The 26,084-nt window shown below is 38.5% G+C and overlaps 1 protein-coding gene across 2 annotated transcripts; it reads right to left on the reverse strand.

Moving 5' to 3' along the window:
• Positions 1-237: 237 nt before the first annotated feature.
• LOC139123939 (uncharacterized) lies at positions 238-24,715 on the reverse strand. 2 transcript variants are annotated; one of them, XM_070690088.1, is made up of 6 exons: positions 24,480-24,715; positions 2,678-2,762; positions 1,510-1,941; positions 1,179-1,223; positions 693-792; positions 238-384 (listed from the first exon to the last, which is right to left on the reverse strand). In XM_070690088.1, exons 2-5 carry the CDS (start codon positions 2,739-2,741, stop codon positions 701-703), a joined length of 633 nt encoding a protein of 210 aa, XP_070546189.1. In that variant the 5' UTR covers positions 2,742-2,762; positions 24,480-24,715; the 3' UTR covers positions 238-384; positions 693-700. The 2 variants fall into 2 exon arrangements, with proteins under 2 accessions (XP_070546189.1, XP_070546188.1); XM_070690087.1 differs by lacking the exon at positions 24,480-24,715 and adding an exon at positions 8,168-8,243.
• Between the last annotated feature and the right edge of the window lie 1,369 nt (positions 24,716-26,084).

A 26,084-nucleotide genomic window follows, 5' to 3' on the forward strand; every position in this document is an offset into this window, starting at 1 on the left:
TCCCACTTTTGTTGGAGCATTTTTGGCGATGGAAAAAAAGGTGTGTGGCAATGAAGTGACATCCCTTGGGTAAAGTTAGGCTGTATTGAATTTTGCAGCACATATGTCTGGTTCGGCTGTATTGAATTTTGCAGCGCATACTTTGTTCTTTTCGGAAAATAATATCAACAACAACAATAATAACAAAACAACAACAACAAATTTACAGAATCCAAATATATATTTATTTTTCTCCATTTTTAAATATTTAATCATCATCATCATCATCATCATCATCATCATCATCAATATCATCGGAGACTGAGGACCCTATGATATTAACAACGCGGTTCATCTCTGAGTCGTGTTTCTTCTGAGTTGTGTTTCTTTATACCAATTGCAAATCTGACAAAGAAAAATTAATAAGTAAAACGGTAGGTAATGTTTAGAGTGTCGGTGTGTACAAAAAGTGTAAATCGGCAATCAAATGACAAATTTCACCTTTGGTTGACCTTTGGAATGAAAAATCCAATAATTGGATTGTTGACTCGGATATATGTGTAGAACACATTGTATAAAAAGATTTAGTGTTGTTTGATATACCGTCTTATCAAGGCCATAAAATAATTTATCAGAACATTATTCAATGAATAAAGGGATGGTAAATTAATTAATTAATCAATTACGAGCTTTTTAATTAATTAAGAGCTTACGGTTATGTTTAGGCAATAGAAATAATCACATTCAGGATCATTACAGCCAGTATCAGCATGACACTGCACACATGGTGACATCCATCGTCGCAAGGGTCAGCTACAGAAAGAAAAACATATGATATAATCATAAATATTTCGTTTCTTAATCGTTTTTAGCAACGCAAGCACCTTCTTCATGTCTTGTATAAACATTGTTTAGCGATGTTAGCGTAAGGATATGTCATTGTGCGAATTTAAGCAAAACAATTCTGGTATGTTATCAGGACAATGACAGTGAATTTGCTACGGATGACGTAAATAAGGTTTTTCACCGCTCTTGGCGGAGGCAGTTTGCAGAATGACTCCGTACCCGAGATTTACTGATTGATGGTTCTGTTTCAAATATTGCATTTTTCCAGCACACATTCACTTATAATTTTTAAGATCATGAAAAACGTCCCTAGTCAATTGCAACTTCAGTAGAATTACAAATATTTCACTTACATGTCGTTTCCATATCAGCTTGGCTTGTGTCTGGTGATTCTGAAGCTGATGGAAAAGTCAAACTTATTAAAATGTCAGAGAATAATCAGAAGAAAGCCATTATTACAGGCATACACAGTTGCAAGAATCCACATCAAGGGAGTGAAACGGAACTTGAGATACGGGCTATCTCTAAGAATAAGCTGGCATAAGATGATGTAGCTATTTTGCTATTTAAAAACTCATAATTGCTAATTTACAAGCTTCCTACAACTAATACGTATTTTTGTTTATGTAGGGTGGTTTCCCGTAATTTCGAACTCATCAAATAACATAATATTTTGTATCTTACGTGGTGCTGGTGTTGGGCAATCTGTCTTTCCTGTAATGTCAATAGCTTGAGTATCATCCCCAGGTGAGATCTGAGCAACGAGTTGGACAAAGTCTGGACAATCTGCTGCACTGGGAATGGTGATAGTTGCTTTAGCGCCTGTTTCAGCCTTTTCTCCCTTTTCAATTGGAGGGGCATCTCTTGCGACGGGTACTGTGGCAGGAAACGTAATACCAGTGATTGCGTCTTTGTCAGCCACCTCAACCATTTTTGTGGCAGCGCTTAAATCGGCATTATCCGATAGAAACAGCTTTAAGTCTGTAACATCGTCAGTTCCACCGGTGTCATCATTCTCGAAGGTGATGTCAAAAGTTATTTCAGTGCCTTCTGACACCTTTAGTGTGTAGGGAGATGGCCCTGTCACACTGAATGATGCCGCCTTGATGGTCAGTGCTGAAACAAAGAGACAATTTGTCGTTATATTTGGTTAGTCAACGAATGAAGACAAAGAAATGTTTGTTCAGTCGATCGTTTCAAGAAAACTAGAAATTAAATGTACGAGTATGTAAATACGAAAGTGAGTGAGCTCAATTCCCCAGTAAGTACACAGGTGAAAGGTATGCAAGTGAAGAAAGAATAAACAAACTTCAAGTAACGCAACATGTCTTTTGTTGGTTATAATACAGGTCTTGTACTTTTAAATAAAAGGAATATCAAGTTGACATACTCGTAAGGGAAAAACAAAAAAACAAACCTTATAATAATCTATAAAAATGTGCCCATTTCTTAAGATGAGAGTTCAACTTATTCTTTTGTTAGGAATATGAAATTCAAAGTTTTTTTATGACCTCTAACTACTGTTACTACAAGATAACCATGTGACATGTAAAATACACTCTTGTTACAATTGGTTAACGACCTTTCTGTAAACCTCAAGTAACCCAATAATATGTTAAATACAAAAAACAAACAAACAAAAAAGCAACACAATTTGTTTTACTGGCTGTTGACTATATCCTGGACGGTAGCATGTAATGAAAAGCTGATACGTTGTCTTGACATTCATTGATCTTTTACTATGACATTCGTACAAGTTTAGAATTATCGTCACCTATTTACGCGACAAAATGAATGATGTCATTGGCATACATAGTTGTCAAGTGAATTTTTAGAGAAACTGTGGACCTACCAGCTTGAGACAATCTAGCAAAGACCAGAGTAAATAACAGCACGGAAAGGCCGACGGTCTTCATTCTCTGTGATGTTATAGTACTCTGAAAATGAATGGAATTCCACGTAAACTGTCAATATTCATGGGATGATCATGATTGGAATATAATTTGTAAAATATTATTCTATCTGTGATTTAAAAAATTCGCCATCACTCTGTCTACTTTGATCAAATATGACAAGCTATGTAAGTTAACAAATCTAATATCATCAAACTGAATACCTATATTAGATGATGACGGACTTGTAAAAACAAGCTAAACTAAATGCCTGTAGACTTTGGCCCCAAGAATGCAATTGAAAGAAAAGAGGAATACCCTCCCTTTTATAGGCAGTACAGAGCAACAGCAAAATACGTCATTGTCCGCCATTGGATCTTTGCTACGGAAAGTAGTGTTCAAGATGCAAAAACACTTTTGGTCATAAAAACGTAGATTGGTTACTTCGCTCTAAGTCAAAGTACAGGCGGACTATGAAACATTGATAATCCATATGCTAGGATTATCATTGGTAAAATTAAATCCCGGTAATGACGTATTTAAACTCGCAAAGCCCCAGCTCCAGTAATATAATGATATATGTTACCGACAACTTAGTCATGTGTTAAAGTTGCAATATAAATCAGCATTGACCTTCATATTTCGGCCATTTAACTTTATAGAAAATCCGTAGCAATTATCATTTGCAGATTCGTTTATTAACAGGAACACGGGGATGACTCTAATTTGAGTAAATTGATTTAATTACCAAATAAATTGCTGTTTTGATACGTAGGCTGTTTGCGAGAGTAAAGCACATAATTAGAAACGTCATTTCTACTATTTGAATATGTACACATGCGTATTTGGTGCATGGTAACTGTTGCGAAATCGCAACATCGTGTCGATACATGCCGAGCCTTCCCACGGGCAAGCGGTCAGGAAGGCCTCTGCCCGCGCCCTGGGTCTCTGCTGACTTACTCAGTCTAGTAAAAACGGAAGAAATCAGCCAAAAAATGTCGGCGAAATAAACATTATTTGGTCAGATTGAAAGATGAAACCAGAAAAAGAGTGACAAGCGACTAGTGCAGCACGTGAGGGAGGCAGACTGTGTCTACAGTTTCTCGCGAAAACACCAGCGTTACCACTGTGTATTATGCTTTCCCCGCCGAGCCACTGGCCGAATACTCGAGGGAGAGTGCGAAAGCACGAGTTAATTTTTTAGATGCACTGACAACAACTGACGCGGGTGCCGGCAATCTGCGTCGATGTAGGGCCCAGCGAGGTTTTTAATCGATTGATACTGGCAAGAAGTCGAATCATAGACCCTCGAGAAGACGAAGGTCTGTTGAATCTGCCAGTGCAGTTTCAATAATAATATCAGCATGGCTTTTTTGCTAACCCAGCCATTTCACCTCGTCTCAGTGTAGTCTCAATGATATCCTGAGCAAGCATTTCGGGCATTAAATGCGATTTTGATGACTACTCAATCTAAAGTTTTAAGTCCATTTCTAATCGGAGTTAGCAGACGAATTCAAACTTAATATATGGCGAGTGCAGGTGGCGTTTATAACGGCAGTTCCGTTTGATGATCAACTTCGCTTGCCAGTGGCATGAGTGGTGTTTCCTCGGGCAAGGACCCTATAGTCTCCCGGAACGACTAATATGCAACGCCGACCTACCAACACCGTGCGGACCCGACGATCTGTAATGTGAACCGGGCCATAGTCCTTCCGCAAGGAAATAGTTGATTATTCAATAGAGCTAACAAATCACTTAGATCCGTTAGCATTCATTTAAAATGTGTAATCCTTCAGGTTACAGAGGCATTTTTTCGGAAACAAAGAACAACTGCAGTCTCCATCATCAATGGTCTCATTTACGACGCGTCGACACGCTGACATGGCTATGCAAGACCAGACTGAGGGCAAGACAGTCAGTTGCCGATCTTCTGCAGTGGCGGGTGATACTGAACTGTACAGAGCTGACAAATAAATATACAGTGCAGATAACTCGCCTTTTACATTGTAATATGAAAAATGTAACAGCATGCATAGAGGACAGGATTGCCGAAACGCTGTCAGGCACGCGGTGAACACAACAGAAAGGCGTACGTGGACGCTCGATCGAACATACACAGTACTGTGCATACGGGCGCGGCGCTGATGTATCGGTGAGAAAAATCGATCACACAATCATTTGTAGAGCTGTACTTTATCATATCGATATACGTGCATTTCCGAAACATTATAACGCTACCAAAGTTAGGCAAACGCAAAATTTTCAATGATTTATTCATTATATATGTCAAGTTCTGTTATTGTGTCAACATCGCCCTTCCAATGTGCACTCTATGGAGACGTCATCAATCTTGGTAGTACTTGTCATGTACACAGCAGAAAACGCCAATGGTTTTGTTTTGAGAGAAAAAAACAGCTTCTCTCAACATATCTAAATGAACGTGTGTACGGCACCTATCTGACAAAACGTTCTTATCTGACAAAACTCTTTTCACCAATAGCTCAGGGAGTCACATAGCCAGCGCACTTCTTCGCCGCCATTTAGTGAATCAATACGGTACATGTTGCCCTGCGTACCATGCAGTGTGCTCCCGCCGGCAACACAGCATCGTACCCAGTGCTACAGTACATGTACACGGAGTGTGCCGATTTAACCTTAATGCGAAGTATCTGTAAACTATTCTCAAATTGTTTACATGCTATGGTTGTTCTTGCTTCGGCCGGGATCGCTCACTGTCGTGAGTTAGCTTCATGTTGAGAATGAGACACTACATGTAGGTGCTTTTCTTATCATCCACTTTCATGTTTATTGAGTATAATTTATGTACTCAAATGTCAAAATTAGCGATCGAAGAAGGTGATGAAAAACAAAAGCAAGAAGAACTCTGCTTGCCAATGTGATGATTTTGATACTCGCGCCACCGTGACGGCAGGCGACCTCATGTGACCGTGGGGCGCTCTCCCCTACCCTTGTGTTAATCGTGGGATACATACGAGGGGCTTGGTAATTTTACGCAATCATCGCAATTTACTGTATTTTATAACTATTATATGGTCATTTTGTGATGTTAGCTATTTTATACTGCTTTAATTACGATTTCATTCGTGTGTTATGACAGGTGAAGTATTGTGTGAAGGATTACTTTCCACAAATGAGTAAGGCTACAAGCAGTAATTAGTTATTTCGTCAGATAATCACGTTTTGTCAGATAAGCACCGCACAAACGTGTTTGTGTGCCGGGATTGGTCAGAGGCTTAGCGAGGAAGAGTGCTTAAACGTAGTATGGTCTATTTGCTTTAGTTTTACGAAAAACAATCGACAATTTTGATCCATATTGCAACTTTAAAATAACGCAGTATGTCTAAAAATGAATGAATCGACGCAGATCAGCTTCTACACTATTAATTGATTTTGATGGACGTAAGCAGTTCGCGAAATGGTAAAATGTATTCGCAGAACATTTTGGTTGAAATTTTACTTTTCGTAATGACTGAAAATGTGTTTGAAGTCCAAAAATGACCAGGTGCAAATGCGAAAATCTAGCTGTGACCGAACTTTTATGGCCCTGTTATACCTTGACGATTAAGCCATCGTATGCCAACGTAACGAAAATTTGGCGAATACGCAGGGCGTACGTTGAATACGTTATGGGTAAGTTTTGTATAAGTTAAGCGCATGCTGAAGCGGACAGGTATACATCGTGTAAGGAAAGGTCGAAAGTTTTCGACGTCACCGTATGCCAGCGTGTGGCCCATACGTCCCGCACGCGTACACGGGTCATAAGTTGTAGGGAGGTTATGCGTTCGTCGACACACGTTACCTGTAAGTTAAGTTTACTCATAAGTCGAAATGCGTCCTGATAATTGTCTAGCGCTCCCAAGACGTATTTTAGCCTATGATTACGTTATGAATACGCTATAAATACGCCCTAAATTGAAAAATACATCGTTAGCCAGCGTTTTGGAGAATTTTGATTTTTATACGCTGGATAAATCGACAGGGTGTGACAGGGCCCTTATCAATATACAAATCTAGTGCAACAGCACTTGATGAAATGTGATGTCAAAGCAGAGCTCGTTTCGTGTATTACAAATGCAGCAAGTTCAGATTTTATCTTAAATAAGCCTGATCGCAATTTGCCCTCATTTAAAGGACAGGGACAGAAAGAGACAGACAGAAACCAATAGATAGACAGCAATTGTGACAGAGAGATAGACTAATAAGAGAGTCAAATAGAAAGCAACTGACAAGAGACGAAGCTGTTGTGAAGATAGATGCACCGGAAGGTATATAAGATAGGAAAACTGAAGACTACTATCATTACGGTGATAGCAGGTAGAAAGAACGGGGAAATGGAAATCTAGATAAAGAAGTGCAGAGAATTAGAGAGAAACGCGGGAAGTCAGAGTCACACATAACCTGGAAGATATACCCGGGAAAAATCTGAAATGAATACGACACTTCAGTTAATACACAGGAAAAACTAAAGTAAAGACAATAAAACTATTACAATGACATGGCGAGAATGGAGGAGGGAAAAGCGACATTGCAACTATATGACGTTATTTCCGTTCAAATCATTTACGACTCATTTCTAATAACTAAAATAAGTAAAATTACTGATAACTGGTCACATGTATGACAATAAAATTTTCGGAGCCAAAAAGTAAAAATATAATCAATTTTGGAGATTTTCCCTGAAAAGCGGTTTTATTCATCGATGCCTTTGGTCGGTTGAAACGACATTTGTCTCGTACTTTTTAGTTGAAATTGCCAGCAAACTGTTATTTCTCGCTCCGTGTTGCAATTTTGTGTCGATGTGTTATGTATCGTTGGGCATATCCGTCACTGGATTCGGCGACTATAGCGACCGCGCGTTGAGCTCAAGAGAAAGAACCGTCGTCCACGGCACTCGTTACATCTGTTGTCGAAAATTTGTGCCAAGAGTCAGTGCACAGTGTTCAGACATCTATTTCAAATGCCAACTGAATCTGCACCTTGACATTTTATTAAATTTGATTCTACGTTAACCCGTGATTATTGTTGGATAGTGTCATCGTAGTCAGCTTAGCAATTGTAATAACGTATGATTGCACATATCTAGAGATACGCTTCAAGTTCACGTTAAACTGCAAGACGTATGTATTTACAGACACACTGAAGGGTTCAAAGTATTGAATGACTAACAAATACCTTTGAATATATTATTCTAATTTCGATCACAAAAGTTGTCTTAATTATTATATCTACCATATGTACCTCCCTTACAGTGTGGTGGTTTTAAAATTCGATTGAATAAACAGCGAGAAAACAAGCTCGCAATTCTTGTAAACTTTAGGTATTCTTGATAAAACCATTACTTTTCTAGAGTTTTATGATTAAGATATTTATTTAAAGCTTCAATCGCATGACGCTAAGACGGTATCATAACCTGTAATTTAAAGGCTTACCTGAAAGTTTCTGTTACAACTGAAGTTTTCTTGAGTAGCCTATGACACTGTCGGCTTTGTCCTATGCGCCAGTGGTACAAACATTGATGTGAGACATGCTTTATACATTTTGCATGGCAACGACTGAAGCTTTCAATTGACTTGCAGCCATTGGTCAAAACGAGTATGTAGTCATATACGGACGACTTTCATTGGCTATGGGTTTAGGTACACAGTTAGGGAGTCCACTTTGGCTGTCTACCAGATTAGGTCATTGTTCTATTCAAACAATATAAGGAGAGGCGTTGGCGTCACTTCCTTTGAATGTCGCTACTCGTCGCTCTTCGGCGATGTCCTTTGCCTCATAAGAATATTCCAAAGCGTCAATTTAAGGCAAAAAAAATGCACTGTTCCGATAACATGGTTTTCAAAAATAGGGTAGATATGTTGGCAGGAATTTTGCCAAAGTATTTCTATTTTTAAATATGCATTTTCAGGGCTTCAGGGTGGTCAAACACTGGCCACAACAATTCCTGAAAAATGTATCATACTATCAAAAGGAAAAAAAAAACGTAAATTAAAAAGACATTCTCGTTCAAGCAAAATTCAAATCCCAAGTAACTAACGCGTGATTTTACGGGTTTTCTTTCTTATTTTTTAATCCCGTGTTTAAGTAGCTCTAAAAAGTTTAGGGTCGGCAGGTAAAGAAAAAGGGTAGGTCCGGTTATCGGAACAGCACAATTTATTTTGTTAGGCCTCAACGACTGATCCAAGTAAGTGTTTGTTTACTGAACATTCCAAACAATCTGAGGTCAGAATAACCAATCAAAGCATAGCTACGCCCCTCTCTCCAGGGATGTGTTTGCTGTATGGGAAAACAGAATGTTGACGAAAAACCGTACAGTCACATATTATGGTCTTTGAATGGTTGCGTAAATATTCTCGCCTAATAACTACTCAAAGAACAATTTATCTTTCATGAAACCCACGCACGACTTACTTTTAGAATGTCAATTCGTGTTTGAATATGTTTGAGGTCATTGGTGTCGTGAGAATCGTCTCGGAATCGTCCCAGATGAATTGCCTTGGGTACCGCAGTTCGTCAACCAGCAGAATGCAGATAAACGAAAATACAACTGAATAATAACCATGAAATTTAGTTATTCACATTCTTTCAGATTATTGCAGATAACAGATAGAAAGTTCTCCAAAATCATATGTTGCTTTTCATGTTTCCAAATTATCAAAATGATGTAGCAACACTTATTTAGAATGAAGTTTGATCAGTATTTGTATTTATACAGTAACGTTTAAAAAATGTGAGAGAAATTTCGATGTCGGTGGAATTGTATATGCCTTGGAAGCTCAGGCAAACTTAAATTCATGATTCATCGGCGATACGTATTTTGTTAAACGGGTATGCTAAAACGCATTATCAGCCTTTAATATGTTTTATCAGGGTGGATACTACAAACCGGACAAGGTGACAAAGGAATCCATATTTGTGTTGTAGCCTACAATCGCTTTTGCCATTTCTTTGCCAAAAGATTTTGACAGAGTAGTTTTCTGATCACATCAGCAGACTTATGTTAATAAGCAAAGTGTCAAAATAAGTCATATATCAACCGGTATATGTGACAATTTCTGGTCCCATGTTGAGTCAATTTTGCTAACAGCAACCCTCTAGCCCTCGTAGGTAGCCGACAAATGGCTGTTAGGATAATAAATAACGGGAACACAATGACGTATGCCTACTGTGGCCGAACCACTCGACATATCATTTATTAACTCGCAAACTGAGAAGTTAATGCATAACAAATTACACTGTAAAAATCGTTCGTTAAAGAAAGAACAGTTTTAAAGATTTCAAGGATATGCCAACGCCAAGTATGAAGAAAGCAGTGAAATCAAGCACTATCACAAAACGCTGAGTTAGATTGTTACGCTACTTGCAAACTGAAAAAGTATTTAAGTAGCTGATGTCATGTGAAAATTTTAAAGTTCATATGAAATCTCATTTTGAGAAGATGTTTTAAGTTTCAACAGAATTCAAGACAAGTGCCTGGTAACGTGACCTATAAAACGTCAGGGTATGGTGCAGGGATAAATATGGACGCTAGAAAGAGTTGTTAATAGAGCTTTGCACGTCACTTAGAAACATTATAATCATTTAATATTATTTCTAAATGGTTGTTAACTCATCCTCACATGACAGTTGGAAAGAACGTTTTTGTAAATTCACTGTAAACCCATACTTGAATACATTTTGAATTTCTAAAATCTTGACGTGTTTAGGGTTTCTTAGCCTAGGAGTGAGTAGTGCTTGCATATATGATTTAATCAGGGGTCTATCAGGGTTTTGCAACTGCAACTTTCGAAAATCAACAAAACGTTACCCTGTGTAGTTAGTCAATGTAACTTGCAGTTTTTAAGGTCTCGGTGTTTGGTTTAATGTTTTGTTGTTAATTTTTTTTAAACATGATTTAATAATACTCTTATCTAGTTAAGAAATAATCACTACAGCGTTGAATTGAATCTTAAAAATCACGTTGTGTCTGTTGCCCTAATTACAGTTTACCTTTAGCCTTTTTTACCGTTCAAAAGTCGCTTTATCGAAACAATGTATTTTCAAAGGAATGTACCATTCATCTACCTATCTGTACTGTACGGAATTAAATATGTTGGCTCCCTAAGAGGCACACAGTGTGCTATTTAAGGTAGTACGAACAAGTTTCAAACTTTTGCTCAAGCTTTCCTTAATGAAACTTTCACCCATTCTCTTACCAAATAAAGAACAAATTTTAGGGGTCATTGTTATGTAGGTCATTTTCCCCCACACTCATCGTGACCTGAGTTTAATTAGTCTGGAACATTCTCAAGGTCACTGTCCTTCATGACCTCACAACCTTTAATTCAATTAGTCATGTTTTGAATGTTCTGAAAATTTAATTAGAGATAAGAGAGAGATGTAAGTGAGATAATTTTAGAACAGTAATTAGCATTTCAATGAAAGTTCTAGATTGTTCTTATATGCTGTTATATATGCACATGGGTATAAATAGGGGGCGGGGCACAGCTTGCAGTCAGACATTTTGGGATCGTGTCTCTTGCGTGTTACTTCAAGTCTTTGGAAACTCCAGCAGTATTAATTTCAAGAGTTTTCAAAACCTTCACTGCCACGCTGGATTTATACTGTGGACTTTGTGCAACTTCAAGCCTGCAAGCCAAAGGACTGTTCATCATCCGACAGACTGATAAAACTCTGAGACTGAAGGTTAGCCGTCCTAGCTGAGATAAGTAGCCTGGACACTTTTACAGTTTGTGTTATATACCTTGACTAGGCGATTAGTTCTATTTTTCGAAATAAATTTCGTTTTATACGGAAACTGCAGAGTTCACCTTTCGTTCGTTTTCTTTCACGTAACAGTCATCATACCAAGTTTGGTATTAGAGAAACAAATTAACCAATAATTAATGATATTTGACATCAATAGCCGCCATCTCTGTGTTAACTATATGGGAAAAATTAAGTTGTCGAATTTCGAAATCTAACGATTTCTCTAATCTTAGAGCTTTAAAATGAGCCCCATCAGGCGGCAGATCATAAAGCAATAATGTGAAACATCGAACATATGTCAAAGAAGTGCCGCTCAAGGATAAAAAGCGACCTAACGGCGGATAGAGCCCTGCTGTGCTAAATAAAGAATAATTATTTGTGACACATGTGTTGATGAAGTTCGAAGTCTTTGATAGCTTATTTAAGGATGATCTGACCAAAACTGGCAAAAACACCTGAAAAATCCAAAATTTTAGATTTCATTATAATTTAAACATGCAACATTATGATCATCGCTAACAACACGTCTACCAAATAATTAAGCTATCAGATGAGTAGTTTTTGAGAAACAATTTTTTGACCAAAAATGGCAAATAGTGCCCCAAAATACAAAATCGCAGATTTCATCATAAATTTAAATATATCACATTCAGATAACCCCTGGGAGCCTACAAACCGTATATGAAAGCAATCAGAGTGGTACGTTTGAGAATTTAATATTTTGACCAAAATTACAAAAATTGCCTTAAAATAAAAATTTACATATTTCATCACGACTTGAACAAATTTAAATAAGGTCATCCTTTGGAATCTGTATACAAAATATAAAAAGCTGTTAACAAGCCGTTTATCAGAAGATGACTTTCGACAAATAGTGACAAAATACCTTACTAATATAAATGTCCATATTTCACCACAGCTTGGCCACTTCTAACTCAAGTCATCAGTGGGGACCTGTCAACCAAATATTAAAGGAATCTCACCTCCGTTTTAAGAAGAAACTTGTGTAAAAAGTTCATTGATGCTAGACACTGGATGCCAGACGCCGCCACATATCCGCCTATCATATAAGCGCCACATTGCTCATGGTAGTCTGATATTTTATTGATGCGTTTTGATTTTCAGTCTTCAGTTTTTAATAAACCATCTCATTCTATATTGTATGACTATTAAGGACCAGTTTCATTTACTGTTTTTTGACGGTTTCGTTTATAAGTACTGTTTCTTGGCTGACTGACAACCATATTGTTTGGCACCTGGTTAAACTTATAAACGCTAACTATGGAATCATACATGCATATGTGCGTAATAGCTGGCAAGGCAGGCCGTCGAAGAAAGCTGCAAGCCACTCACTGACAAGGGTGTGTCAGTAGAGTAGGATAAGAACAAATTCTTTACAGCATGGTTGTTGTCATTGCAATACCTTTATTCTTTTTGATTACGTCATTATGTATAATGGCAAGCCCTAAAAGTTTTCATTTCGAGCAAAATTTCCAAGCCTTAAAATACTAAAGTTACTTAATTATCTGAAAATGGAAAATCATGTAAAGCACTAATACATTGACATTTTGGATAAAACATATAACGCCATTCGGGAGCATCCAGTAGTGGACGCGCTGCTGATGCTGGCAGCTTTTTGAGTCATGGGTCAATTCTGTGGCACGTACTACACCAACGCACAAGTAGCAAGCGAGGCTGTCAACACCTGTGACAAAGGTGAGTATCTTTAAAATACATTCATCCTAAATCGATGATCTACCAACAGTGAACTGTCACTTTACTGAAATTACATAGCTTATGGTCTCGACCCTGGTGTGATATTAGCTCGTGCAGTAGTATGCCAAATGCGGCAACAAGTTGCTCACTAATACACTTACTTACGATAAGAATGAGGTTTTAGACGGCAAGTTTGCCACCATTGCATTTTCATAATTTTTATGATTACATCATCGTATGTCATGTCAAAGCTTCAATAGATTTTGAGAGAGATTTGCAAGCAACAGAGTTAAAAAAACTACTAAATTAACTGAAAAGAAATTAGAATACCTTAAAAAGCATCATAGATATATAGTCGTTTTTCAGAAACTCTCACAGAGTTTAGTCAGATAGCATCAGCCATTGCTCCTCAATGATAGACGTAATGTACATCAGTCCTTTGGATTGCAATCTGGCGTCCGTCTTCTGTAAAGGGTCATCGTCATCGCACAAAATACTCTGCGGCAGCAGGGAGAGTCAAATGGACTATTTATTCTCTAAAACATGCTCCACGCAATGTTTATGGTAGGGATAAATGCACTTTTATCCTCCCAGCACACCCCTGTTCCCTGCTTTCTTATGTACCCCACGCCTGTCTCTTGCAGGGGGGGGGGGGTGCTAGTGGACCTTTGATACCCGCTGCAAAAACGCTCCCTACAACGCTCCTAGAAATTTGACCATGCAAGCATATTGGGAGTTCCGGGAGGGCCAAACAACTTTCACCTGCCAGGGCTCTAAGAGCACGTGTTCAAGCTGGAACGCAGTATCCATGGCAAACAAATCATCGTAGCAATGGTGTCATATTGTTGGCTGGACTGTCCTTTATATAAGCCTGTCGGCTAAAGTATTCATCAGGTAAACATGTTGCAATATGCATGACCATAACAAGTGTAAGTGGTTGAAAGTCGGGAAGACCAAGGCTTTGGCGAACAGCGGCTGCAAAAAATATCACAAGATTCACTTTGCCAGGATCCATAAAGAAAGCAAAATTCCATTGCCTTGTAGGTCTTGTGAGAAGGGTGTTTAGAGCGTAATACATGTTTGCCTGGCCTGTAGTCAAGATAACATTTATTACAAGCATGTAGTTTTTGAGAAAGCTGTCAAAAAGAAATGTAGTCTGGTAGAGGCTAAGCCTCCTGTAGTCCAGACGTTCATTTAAAATATCCGTAGCTTCTCATATTCCGACCCCATGTAAAGAAAGCCTTGCAACATGCATACCAAATCGATAGCTTCTTGTAGTCTGAGCACTCATATAGAGATATCCTTGCTACTGTATACTAAACAAATAGCCACTTATAGCCAAACCCATTTTGAAAAATCCGTACATTCTTGTAGTCCAAAAACCCATTTAGTTAGAGAAAATAAGTGCAACTGATATACCCCATTGACAATATGGCCACTATTGAAGACCTAATGGAAGATATTCTTGCAGAAATGCCTGGCCTGGTGCCAGAGGGACAGCAGTTTATCGACCTCGGTAGCAAGGTCTTCCATCCATCGAGGCATATAACCGACAAGTGGGTTGAGGTCCTTGCGAATTTGAGGTCGATGACGCCACCATTATCTTCTCTTCCTGGGGGGTTAAAACGAGGACCCACTTGACATTGGTATCCTTGAAATCGCTTATGGTATGTATATTAGGGATGGTCGACACTCCCTTGATGCTCGCATGATAGACAAAAGGGCAGTTTGGCTACTTGCCGCTCCTCAAGTGGGTAAGTTCATTCTGAAAATCAAGTTCCTCTGTTAGAACAACCAAGACGATTGGGTTGTCCAAGACAAGTTCTACCCAGTTCTTGCTGACGTACAGACATTGTTTATGATATTCTCTGTATTGGCAAAAAACATGGAATTCTCCACAAAAGCATACATCTTGTCAAGAAAGGATTGGCCGTCGCCTTCTTCTGCCTGTTTAGCTCTGGAGAGCATGGATCCATAGTATCTCATGCACGTCTTCAGTTTCTACTTCTGAGTGAGTTTGTGGGCTGGAAAAATCAGAGGGACCACTTTCGGCATGCTCAATAGCCCTACAAAGGCTGCTGATGTGAGCTCCATAGCGACGTAGATTATGATAAGACTGGTGATCAATGTTCCCTTGCTGTACATATGCTGTACAGCACCCTGACTTGTATGATTACTTATACTCCTCCAGTCCGTCTTCCAAGCATGAGATGAGCTTGTCTTTGTCCAGTGCCCTATAATGATGGATGCATATTTTAGGGCAAACAATGAAACATCCCTCCCACAGCCACTGTAACAGCCAAATCTCTGCTCATTTTTGCTTCATGTTCATCGTCGGGTTCTGCTATTGACTTGCTCCCCTCAACCAGTGCCCCTGCAAACATAGGGGAAGGCTATGGCTGTGTGAACGAGGGACTTTCCTTTTCCCTAGCAGGGGTTCTTGCATCATACATGGCATCAGAAGCATGCCATCCTGCAAACGATGGTTCTCCATATGCAGGCTTGGATCCCTGGAACATAGTAAACATACATGTACACAACGATGCTTTCATCCAGTCTTGACTTGCCTGCCTGCATCAATCCTCTTCGTGCTTCCTCACTGCCTGGTGCAGGGACAAACAAGTTGCACTGCGCTTCTGTCCCATCATTTCTGAAAAAAATAGTACGGGGCTGACTTGCTATCCGAGTCGGAAATTAGAGTTTCTGGCCACAGAGGTTTTTGGTGTATAAATGTTTGTCATGGCTGATAAAAATGTCCTGCCCGTCGATCTTTGGGCCTTCGCTCAGCAATGAGCCTATTTAGGAGACATATATGTAGCCACTACCAAGGCCCCGTTTTGCTTTCTTCTTGCTATTGAAGTCTCTGTTGTCACTGATGCCAAACTCCTGGCAGAGGGCTTCGTAAGGCTGCGTTCACAAAAAAAAAGGTGGGGGGAGGGAGGGCTTTGAAATTTTTGGGGTAGTTGAGGGGGACTTGAACATTTTTTGGATCCCTTTTATGTTTGACATTTTCCAATTCCAAGTATTTGTAAGTAACTCAATGAAAAATGAATACCATTTTTATGCCATCCACATTTTGTAATGTTAGGAAAAAATTAACTAAATCTAGTACAATTTTGTCGCATTTCATGACTTTTATCTCGAAAAACTCTAACCATGTATGATTTGTCGTAAAAAACAAACTTGAGCCTAGTACCAGGGCAGAAGCTGCAACTGTTGATGAGTTTTGCAATATTTCTATGCAATATATCAGCTGCAGTTTCTTGCTGTCTCTCTACAGCATGCTGAAAGACAATATTCAGTTTTTCGAGAAAGCCTGTATACATAAATATGTATAAGGTGATGATTTAATTAGAGTCAAGACTGTCAGTCAGTTGTCAGTGATAAAAATGCATGGGACACATACACAGACTGTGATAGCAAGATGAATGCTGTAGTGAGTAGAACAAAAACGCAGTTGCATGAAGTGAACAAAAATATTGCCAAAATTATCAAAGTTAATACAGCTACTCCCTGCGGGCAGTGTCACTGTCACTGCATACCTGAGCAGTGACAGAGATAGTTCTGACTCCGATGTAAATGGTAGTTGAAGAAGAGTTTGGATCAAATGAAGCTCATGACAGTGAAAGATACTTGTATACAAGATCAAGCCAGAGAGCAACACATGGAAGAACAGATGGAACGTGTTGAATTCTGGCATATGAAAATAATCAAATATTAAAGAAAGAAGATGGGGTCACCATGCTTGATTTTCTAATTTTAACATTCTTTTTATAAAATAATACAAAATTATAAACTTTGAACAGTAAAGACTAAATGAAGAAAAATATGTGACTAAACGGAATTATTTACTTTTTAACCAAATTTGCAATTATTAAAACAAAAATTTCTGAGATAAAAACATTTATTTGATGGAATATTTTAACTTTTCAGTATTGTCAATTTTGAGTAGTATCTAATTTATATTTGTCTTGTACTTTTGAAAAAAAGGTAGGTCACTGTGCTCAGTTTTTTACAATATTGCAATTAGCCTTAACTCACAATTTGCCCACTCTCTCATGATTGTCATTTTGTGTGCTCTTCGGCAGGAGCAATTGACCTCGCAAGAGTTGGGTTTACTGAAGTTGGCTTCGACCAATAAATCCAAAAAGTTCACTGATGCATTTAAAGAACTTGCCTTGGGAATATGACTATACAATGTGCTGATAGTAGGTAGTGTTGAACGCCTATGAGTGGAACGGCACAATATGTGTTTATTTTTCTGCGGCTCGGGCATCATCAATATTTCGATCATGACCACCATCCCATGGGCAGGCAATAAATCGTGATATTGCCCTCGCTTCCATGTGTTATTTTTTAACTGTCATCGCCAAACACCGTATATAACTAGAATTTTATCTTCTGAGTGTACATAGACATTTACCAGTATTAGGGCTTAGGGGTAAAAACGCTCATTACGCTGGACTCTTTTGCCATGTGCTCTTTGCTATTAAATGGATAAGTGGGTCAATCTTAGGTCACAACTTGTCCTTATTTGTGAAAGCAGGACAGGATAATAGGACGTCAGGGTTCCCGTGCACTGAGTTATAACATGTGCAGCAATTTAAAAAGTACAAACTGCAATAAGACTCTACTATTGAAAAATGGATAAGAAAGAGCATGACACTTAATACAGATGACTATCTCATGGCTCGAGTTTTCCGAGATGGAACTTTGTGGGATCCAGCAAATAGATGCATGAGTATGTATTACTGATCGGGACGCAAACGTGCCTCGATTGACAGACCAAGCCCATACCGTTCATATTAATGTTCCCTATGGACTGGTTTTGTCCTCTTATATCGATGCGTAATAATTCAAACTCGCTTGATGGTACAAAGCATTTCGCATTTTCTTTTAGGTCTGACATCAATGGATCATTTGAATAAAAACCTTAGGCTACTTAATAGCTTCAACACACCCTTGTTCAACCAGAAAGAAAAGGCAAGACACTCAGCGCTTTTTCAGGTCACGGTGGTGCATTCCTTTTCGAGATATGTTTAAGCGCTTTTTAAGCGCTTTTTGGGTAAAACCATCAGTACTCAGACATGTTGACACGAGGACACTCTGCTCATTAAAGGGGATTTCTTATGGCTTATGTTTGCTTGTGTTCTGGATCTGACGTGGCGTCGATGGCCTTTTTAGAGTGCTTTGTATACTGTCAATGTTTTTTTAACTAGATCATTCTGTACAGCACTGACTGCAGCAAACTTATGTGCAGTTTAAGATGTCACATCCCCTGAGCAAGATTAAAGTCAAAGTAACAAAATGACACGACCAATGAATGACGCCTTATGATCCCTTACTGTGAACGTTCAAAGCAACAGAAGCACCTGGATATGAGCATATTTAATGAGCTTTCACAGTATGGCATATACAGCTTGAAGGGCATGACAAATGCCAATTTTTCTTACTATGTCAAGCGGTGATACAATGACAACAATTGAAAAAATAGTGGTTTCATTTCAGCTAATTACCTATTTGTATTCTTAATGATTTTCGAAATTACTTTATTTTTACTATTGTTCGTGATGTATATTCTAGCAGTTTCAAGTAAGTTGCAAACTTAGGGCAGAAGTTTCAACTTACGGACAACTGCAATATACTGAAACTCAGGAGCATTTTCAGCTCATATCAAGTTGTTCAATTTGACTTTTTCAATCAAACAATCAAGAATAAATTTTTGTTTTATGTATTTAGTATAAACACTTTTAAAGTCAATGTGTGTTTGATGTGATATCAACTCGTGAGTGGTGCATGAGTTCATGAGTGTAAACAATGTCAAGAATAATGTGTGAGGGAAATTCAGTTTGGTTTCACCAACATGTAACTGATTAGGTTTGGTTAATGTGCCTTGCATATTAATGAAGTTATGAATTATCATTTTTTATATTATGTTTTCCCATGGAGACAGTAATCATATTGTGGACATATATCAGAAAATACCGCACACAATTTCATGAAATTTTTCACATATGACAATGGCAGAACAAATGATGAGACTGTCACTGTGATGTCAATTATCTACTAATACGCATATTAACTGAATCGTTTTGTTGCTTTTATAATCCCGAAATCCCTACACCATACTTGATGATACCTGCTACAAATAACAATCTTATAGATATGTAAATGTCGCGTGAACCATTGAGCGGTGTCAAGTTAATAAATGACTCATTTAAATATTTCAGGAACTTGTGCAATTAGTCATATAACTCCAAAATAACTGATGAAATTTGCTGAAGATACTGATCCTACAGATATCTGACTGTGTTGTAAAATAATTTAGTAGTATGAAGTTAATTAAGGGTTCATTTGCATATTAATGAATTTTGTTATAAATCATATAACTCTGATTAAGATATCAATATTATTCCCTTTGGAATTCGCTACACTTTTAACTCTTTATAAGTTTCAATTTTTTTTCTTTCGTGACAAATGACTCGTGTGATCAATCAATGCAAAGAAACGCGAATAGTTGGCGAAAAAGAGAAAGGGGCGAAGGGGATACACAAACATACAGAAAGTCAGTCAGTCGGTAAGTAGACAGATAGACAGACAGACAGACAGACTAGTCGAATAGTCGAAGAAAACAGAAAACGAGGCAAAGGGGGATACACAAGCATATAGACAGTCAGTCAGACAAAAAAGACATAAAGACAGATAGACACCAATTTAATAAAAAAAGAAAGACAAACATAAAGGCGGAGAGAGTATGACAAAACTGGAAATACTGTGATTGACGGAGAAGTAACAGAGAAGGGGCATCATTGAAAAGTAGACGCATGTCAGACCTACACAAGGGCAAAGTATGCTAATTATAGGAGGAGGACAAAAAAGTGTGCCTAGGGAAGAGCACTGACATAAACTTCAGACTGGAATTGAAGATTAGTTCTGAATGTTGTGTTCAGTGGTAGATCAGGCCCATCAGCCTTGTGCTTTGAATAAATTACAAGAATCATCTTAGGCTTGTGAAGTACCTCTTATTTCATGGCATACTTATCAATCGAATGATTCGCCAGGGCTCTCTTTGTTAAATACTAGTTTATTAGCATTGTCAGCTATGATGAGAATTCAAGATAATGGTAGTGCCCATCCAATAGCTGTACAATGGTGACACTGCAAGGCCGCCCTAAATTTTTCTGTACCATTAAACAAAGTTAAACACTGCCTGAAACAACTTGTCACAGCATCAGGGCATGATGGTAAAATAATTCAAATTCAAATTTCCCATTCAGCTGCTTTTCATGCTAAAAGGTGAAACAAACCTATATTTTAATCTTAGATTAACAAATTTATATAAAATTTAAGTGAATCGTTGTAAAAAAAGTGATTTTGAGCAAAATAGGCTGTGTTAAGTTCAACACCATTTAATGTATTTCATAACTCAGAATACTCGGCCGTTCCAACTAATGGGCCATTTCCATACCTGGGGGCTAGTCTCTCGTTTTGTTTCTTTGCTTCTGTTACGGGAGGGGGGGGGGGTAATCAAGGTCAAAGGTGTTTCCCTAATTATCAATCCATCGAACTTTTCGAGGTGGGGAACATGAAAAAAGGAAGGCTGATAATCCGTTCATGACATAAAATTCAAGCTGACAAGTACATAGCCACATTTCGTTTTACAGGCTGCATTTTGCCGCAGTCTCCTTTCTGACTTAGCATGAAGTTAAAGAATATATATATTATTTAAGGATAAAGCAACCCTATACGTTCAAATTATTATATAAATAAGCACTGTGAATATAGTCGATCTCGTAGACATGTGAATAATTATAAAAGTTCAACAAATGGAGAAATGGAAACACAGAACAATCCTCAGCCATGTCTTTTTGACCTACACGGGACAACACGTTCAGAAAAATGTTTGATTGGTCGTGTACTTTGGCTCTACTCTAACATTGCTCTATGTAAGCGTCATTGAATGCACACCCTTTGTCCATAGGGGCTGCACAAAATGTCCCGTCCCAGGGGCAGGATAGAGGTGTCTTAGGCTCAGCACAGGGTTCTTCTTGCTATGGTTTGTTTTATTTTAAAACGGTTGACTATGGTTTGTTTTATTTCAAAACGGTTGACTATGATATGCATTGCCAATAAAGAATATTGCCAACCTTTGGTGTCTTGGTCTTATGTAAGCACTGGTTTTGTACCTTCCTTTTTTTCTCCTTCCCCTTGTCACGAATTTGTCCTTTGACAATCTTACGCGAAATTTTGTCACTGTGTTGCGTCCTTATCTGGTGTATTTGATTGACTAATGCACCAAGGCAAGCACGGGTAAATTACTAATCTGTGGACGCTGTCACCAGATTATCACCGGATTAACTTTGACAAAGTCAACAACGAACGCACCAGCAAGGTATCTTCTGTTATGCCTTGCTGGCGCGTTCGTTGTTGACTTTGTCAAAGTTAATCCGGTGATAATCTGGTGACAGCGTCCACAGATTAGTAACTTAACCTTGCTTGCTTTGGCGCATTAGGCGATCAAACTCTTCAGATAATGCAGCATGTTGACAAAAGATGTCAAGGTCGGTAGAATAAATCTTTATTAGCAATACAATGAAACACTTACTCACCCTAAAGGGACGGACATGTAGGCAGCCCCCAAGCTATTATTTGTCTAAACTACGTGTAGGGTCGCAGGTTGGCAATGAAGAGCAATGTCCCATGTCCAAAATGTAATAAAGGTGTGCATTTATATGCAAATCGCCAAACGCCTGAATGAATAGCTTTTCACAATACAACAGCGATAAACTTGGGACAATTGTGTTGATCCTCTGCAATTACAAAAATAGGACAACATGACGGTGCACTGTGTAAACTTTCCTCACATTTAGGGGGGCCAAAATTTTTCTGCCAGAGTCCTATTTGTCATTTGAGTGGTAAAATATCAACAAAGATCTCTTATTCATTGAGAGTTTAAGAACATAGGATCCAGTAATTATCCTGTTTACAGGGCGCTTAAATTTCCATTGCTTATGTCTAGTAGAGTGTGAAGAGTCACCACTCTGCCTTCAAGTTGTTAAGTGGCTGCACAATTGTTGCATTACTATTCTTTCAGTTCGGCGAGGGAAGATATATCAAAGAGCTTTCCCACGGGCAACAAAGTGTCTGATGAAAACATTCAGTGCATCTCGACAATAAGGTAGCTATTGACATTGTCCTGCGGCGCTCCATTGTCTTCATTCAAAGTCCGACTAATGTACTTTTAATGGTTTCAGATAAATTTATATTTCCCCACGACGATAATACTCCCACGGTCGCACAGGTCTGATTTTTTTATAATTGGAGTACCTTTTTAAAAAAATCTCAGCAACGAAGGTGTCGTGCAGCACACTGTCTTCTTTTTTCGACAGCCACGTGACTTTGAACTCGGTGTGGAACGGTCAAAAGGATGTTAAATATCGTCAGTTAGCACGAAGCAGACATCCGTTCTATCTATGTCTCAGATTATGCATCCTTAGAATTGATATCAAATTGAACTAACATTCAGATTAACAAAAATTGCTGTAATTATATCTTGCATATATACCATAAGCTAACAGATCAGGTCAGACACAGACGGTGATTTGTAGCGAATGTAGAGACATACTATAAAGATTCATTCTAGCAAAACTTCTGGATTCGCCTTTCTGTTAGAGAAAACGTGTTGATAAAACGCTATGTATTGAAATACATAACGTGCATATAAATCAAAATTGCCAATCATGGAAAATGTGTTAATAGAAACTTAGAAAATTTTGAGGGGATAGCTGTTGAATCACACTACAATTTCAGCAACTGTACAGGAAATTGACATCCAATATCTTTTCAGTTCAGAGTTTACGAGGATTAAATCCAGAAAGCATACCGCATATCGTGCTGACATGTCTCGTTAATTCGCACTGTTTGTGACTAGAATAAAATAATAACTCTCCTGAGCTGTCATACAACAACAGACAGCCGTCAAATCTCATGACTAGATTTCAAAATCGTCCAGCGAAAATCTTTGCAAAGATACCAGGGAAGCATTAAACATTAATGAGAATGCAACACTTCGACACAAACCATCTATGAGGAATGTGTAGAAAATACACATCGACTCAAGCCAAATAAAGACATATTTCTGAATTGGCTGTCCTGCTTTTCACTTTGCAGTGAGCAATCCAAAATGTCTTCAAAATACAGAATTATGGCAGTTGATTCATGAAGGAAAGACACACACATGATAGATATATGTTATCTTAACAAGTACACCCAAGGCCTAGCCTAAGTCATTCACTTTCACCGAGTAAAGTTTAATGAACAAGTAAATATTAATTCGTGTAAATTAATAACACAATCAATATGTTGTTTTGGCATACTGATTAGACCATTTGAATCTATCTTCATATTCCGGCGGGAAAATTTTACTCATCAATAGCCAAGTCGTCGTCGTCGGCGTAGCCGAGTGTTCTCTACTCATACCGGCCGTCGGACTAATAGCTGACCATTGCACATTGGTTGGTACCGTGGTAGAAAATTACTTGAAGTAAATACAAGTAGTAAACTCTTTGGTTTTATTTTTCGGTCACGCGTATGTTAGTCAATGGAGGTAAAAGAAGTTCTCTTGTACCTCCGTGGTCAGTCGTTCGCTACGATCATGGAGCCAGGAGCGAAGTTGGTACCTCCACGCTCCATGCTCACTGTGTTTCGTCTGTCATTACACACGCTTACTAGGTCTGCATTGTTTTCCCTCTTTGATGAACGTTAGTGTTGTGTTTGTAGATAAATTTGTGAAGCCAACAAATTTGTCTTGCTTTATCGGAATTGTAGCTGTCTTACAAAGAGTATATTACTTCACTGCCCACATGTGGGGGTTATCAATCTGATGTAATAACCATTCCCCATATTTCCAATGGATTTTGAGTCTGTGCGGAAACAAGAAAGTAACTCATTAATTTATAGACGTGGTTGGTATGGCCGATTTACCACAAATCACCACGTCTAAATCTGTGTGGGGAAAAAGTGTCATGTATATCCGAATGACAATCATCAAAAAGTGAAATAATCTATATCGTGGCTAACCTTTAACAATATGCGGGTGGTTTCATCACTTATTTCATCGATTACAAAAAAAATATTATCTCACATACAGTAAACAAGCGGGTAATTGGAAGATTACGGTAGATAGTCCCTGGCACTTACAACACAATTGAATATGGGTCACTGATCTGCCACCACATGCGAAACCGCTCAGTGTCATACACAACGAAAAATTGTACTTACCTATTAATGAGGTAGATTTTATCTGCATAAATCCTTTCATTCCTCTAGGCTGCTGTTGTCTACTAAGATCCTATAATTAGGGAGGATTTGTTAAGATAATATCCGGGAAACTAAACACGTATGGTGTAGTATCGCTTTGATTTATACTAGCCATGTATCGACTAGCATAAAGATTCACTTTTAAGAACAGTCACACGACCGTCACGTCTCATTACTAGATTTCAAAATCGTCGCAGAGAAGACGTGTGTTTAAGTTTAAGTACCGCCAAATCCGTATACGCCAATAAAAATTCACGCAGCTGACATCCGGTGACGTGTGCACTCCATTACTCAAATTGTTCACTGCGACCAAACTGGTCTCAATGGAAAGATTAAAGACACGTGTTTTCAATAGTTATTTATCCCTGAGGCCTTGTTCAAGGAATCGTTCACGCCAGAGTGACATTTTCTTTGATATTTCCAACTAGAACACGAGTGACTTAAGTGTCGTAAAAGACTGCTTCTCTGTTGGACAGTTTTACAGACACTGGCAGACCGATTCAGTGACTTGTAAGCTAGCTGACAGATAATGAGAAGAGGACTAGAACAAGCCCACAGGGACTGATTAGGAAAGGAATCAGGGTAAAGAGTGTTAATGAAATGAGTCAGTGTTAATGAAATATCAAATTATATAATAAAGTTTCAAGATATAAAAATACAAAGAACGATATGATTTTGTAAAAATGGCTATCCCGCCCTCTGTGACGAAACAATCCAAAATTAAAAAATCCTACATTGCATTTTGAAAATATGCAGGAGAGTTTACAGGGTACTCTGAATGGCGCGCTCTTCTCTCTCTCTCTCTCTCTCTCTCTCTCTCTCTCTCTCTCTCTCTCTCTCTCTCTCTCTCTCTCTCTCTCTCTCTCTCTCTCTCTCTCTCTCTCTCTCTCTCTCTGGGAAAGCTTTCGTATGACAGAGCAGTCTCAGCGACACGAAATGAACAAAGAAAATGACTGAGTGACATTGACTGTCCGTTGTCTGACCTCTCTTTAAGCCATGTGAGCCATGTTATCTAACATACAGAGTGTGGAAACATCCCAACAAACACAAAATAGGACATCGATGCTATCAACGTTGAAGTTGTTTGCACGGCTTCACTTGTAAGTCTCCGCTCCGACTCTGTTCTTCAGCGATGGTATTTAGAGTTGAAATGACGATTATTATCTATGTTTGTTTTGTTTTTTTCAGACGTGACCTGGTGACCGTGGTGACAGACTATGTATCCCTCCTTTAGCATGTACGGCAAGGACTTAAAATTAAATGTTTTTTCGTTGTTCATTCAATGTCGACATGGGATGCTTGGTTCGGGAAACCATGGAGGTAAAATTACACAATGGGCATACAAAATCTAAATTCGAAGGCAGCTCTACGTTGGAAATGAATTCAGCGTTATCACTGCACTATGCCTACAATAGCCCATACCTGACTCTAAATCCTGAGCAGCGCAGCCAGCGGTAGAAATGGGGCAGGGGACCAGACAAGCATTGATAAGAGCGCCCCACTGCTCAGAATGTGAACTCTGCATAGTGCATGTTGACTTTTGATTCGTCGCACGGATGACGTCAC

This window comes from Ptychodera flava, assembly GCF_041260155.1.
Source record: "Ptychodera flava strain L36383 chromosome 23 unlocalized genomic scaffold, AS_Pfla_20210202 Scaffold_23__1_contigs__length_28996876_pilon, whole genome shotgun sequence".
In the NCBI taxonomy this organism is placed as follows: Eukaryota; Metazoa; Hemichordata; class Enteropneusta; family Ptychoderidae; genus Ptychodera; species Ptychodera flava.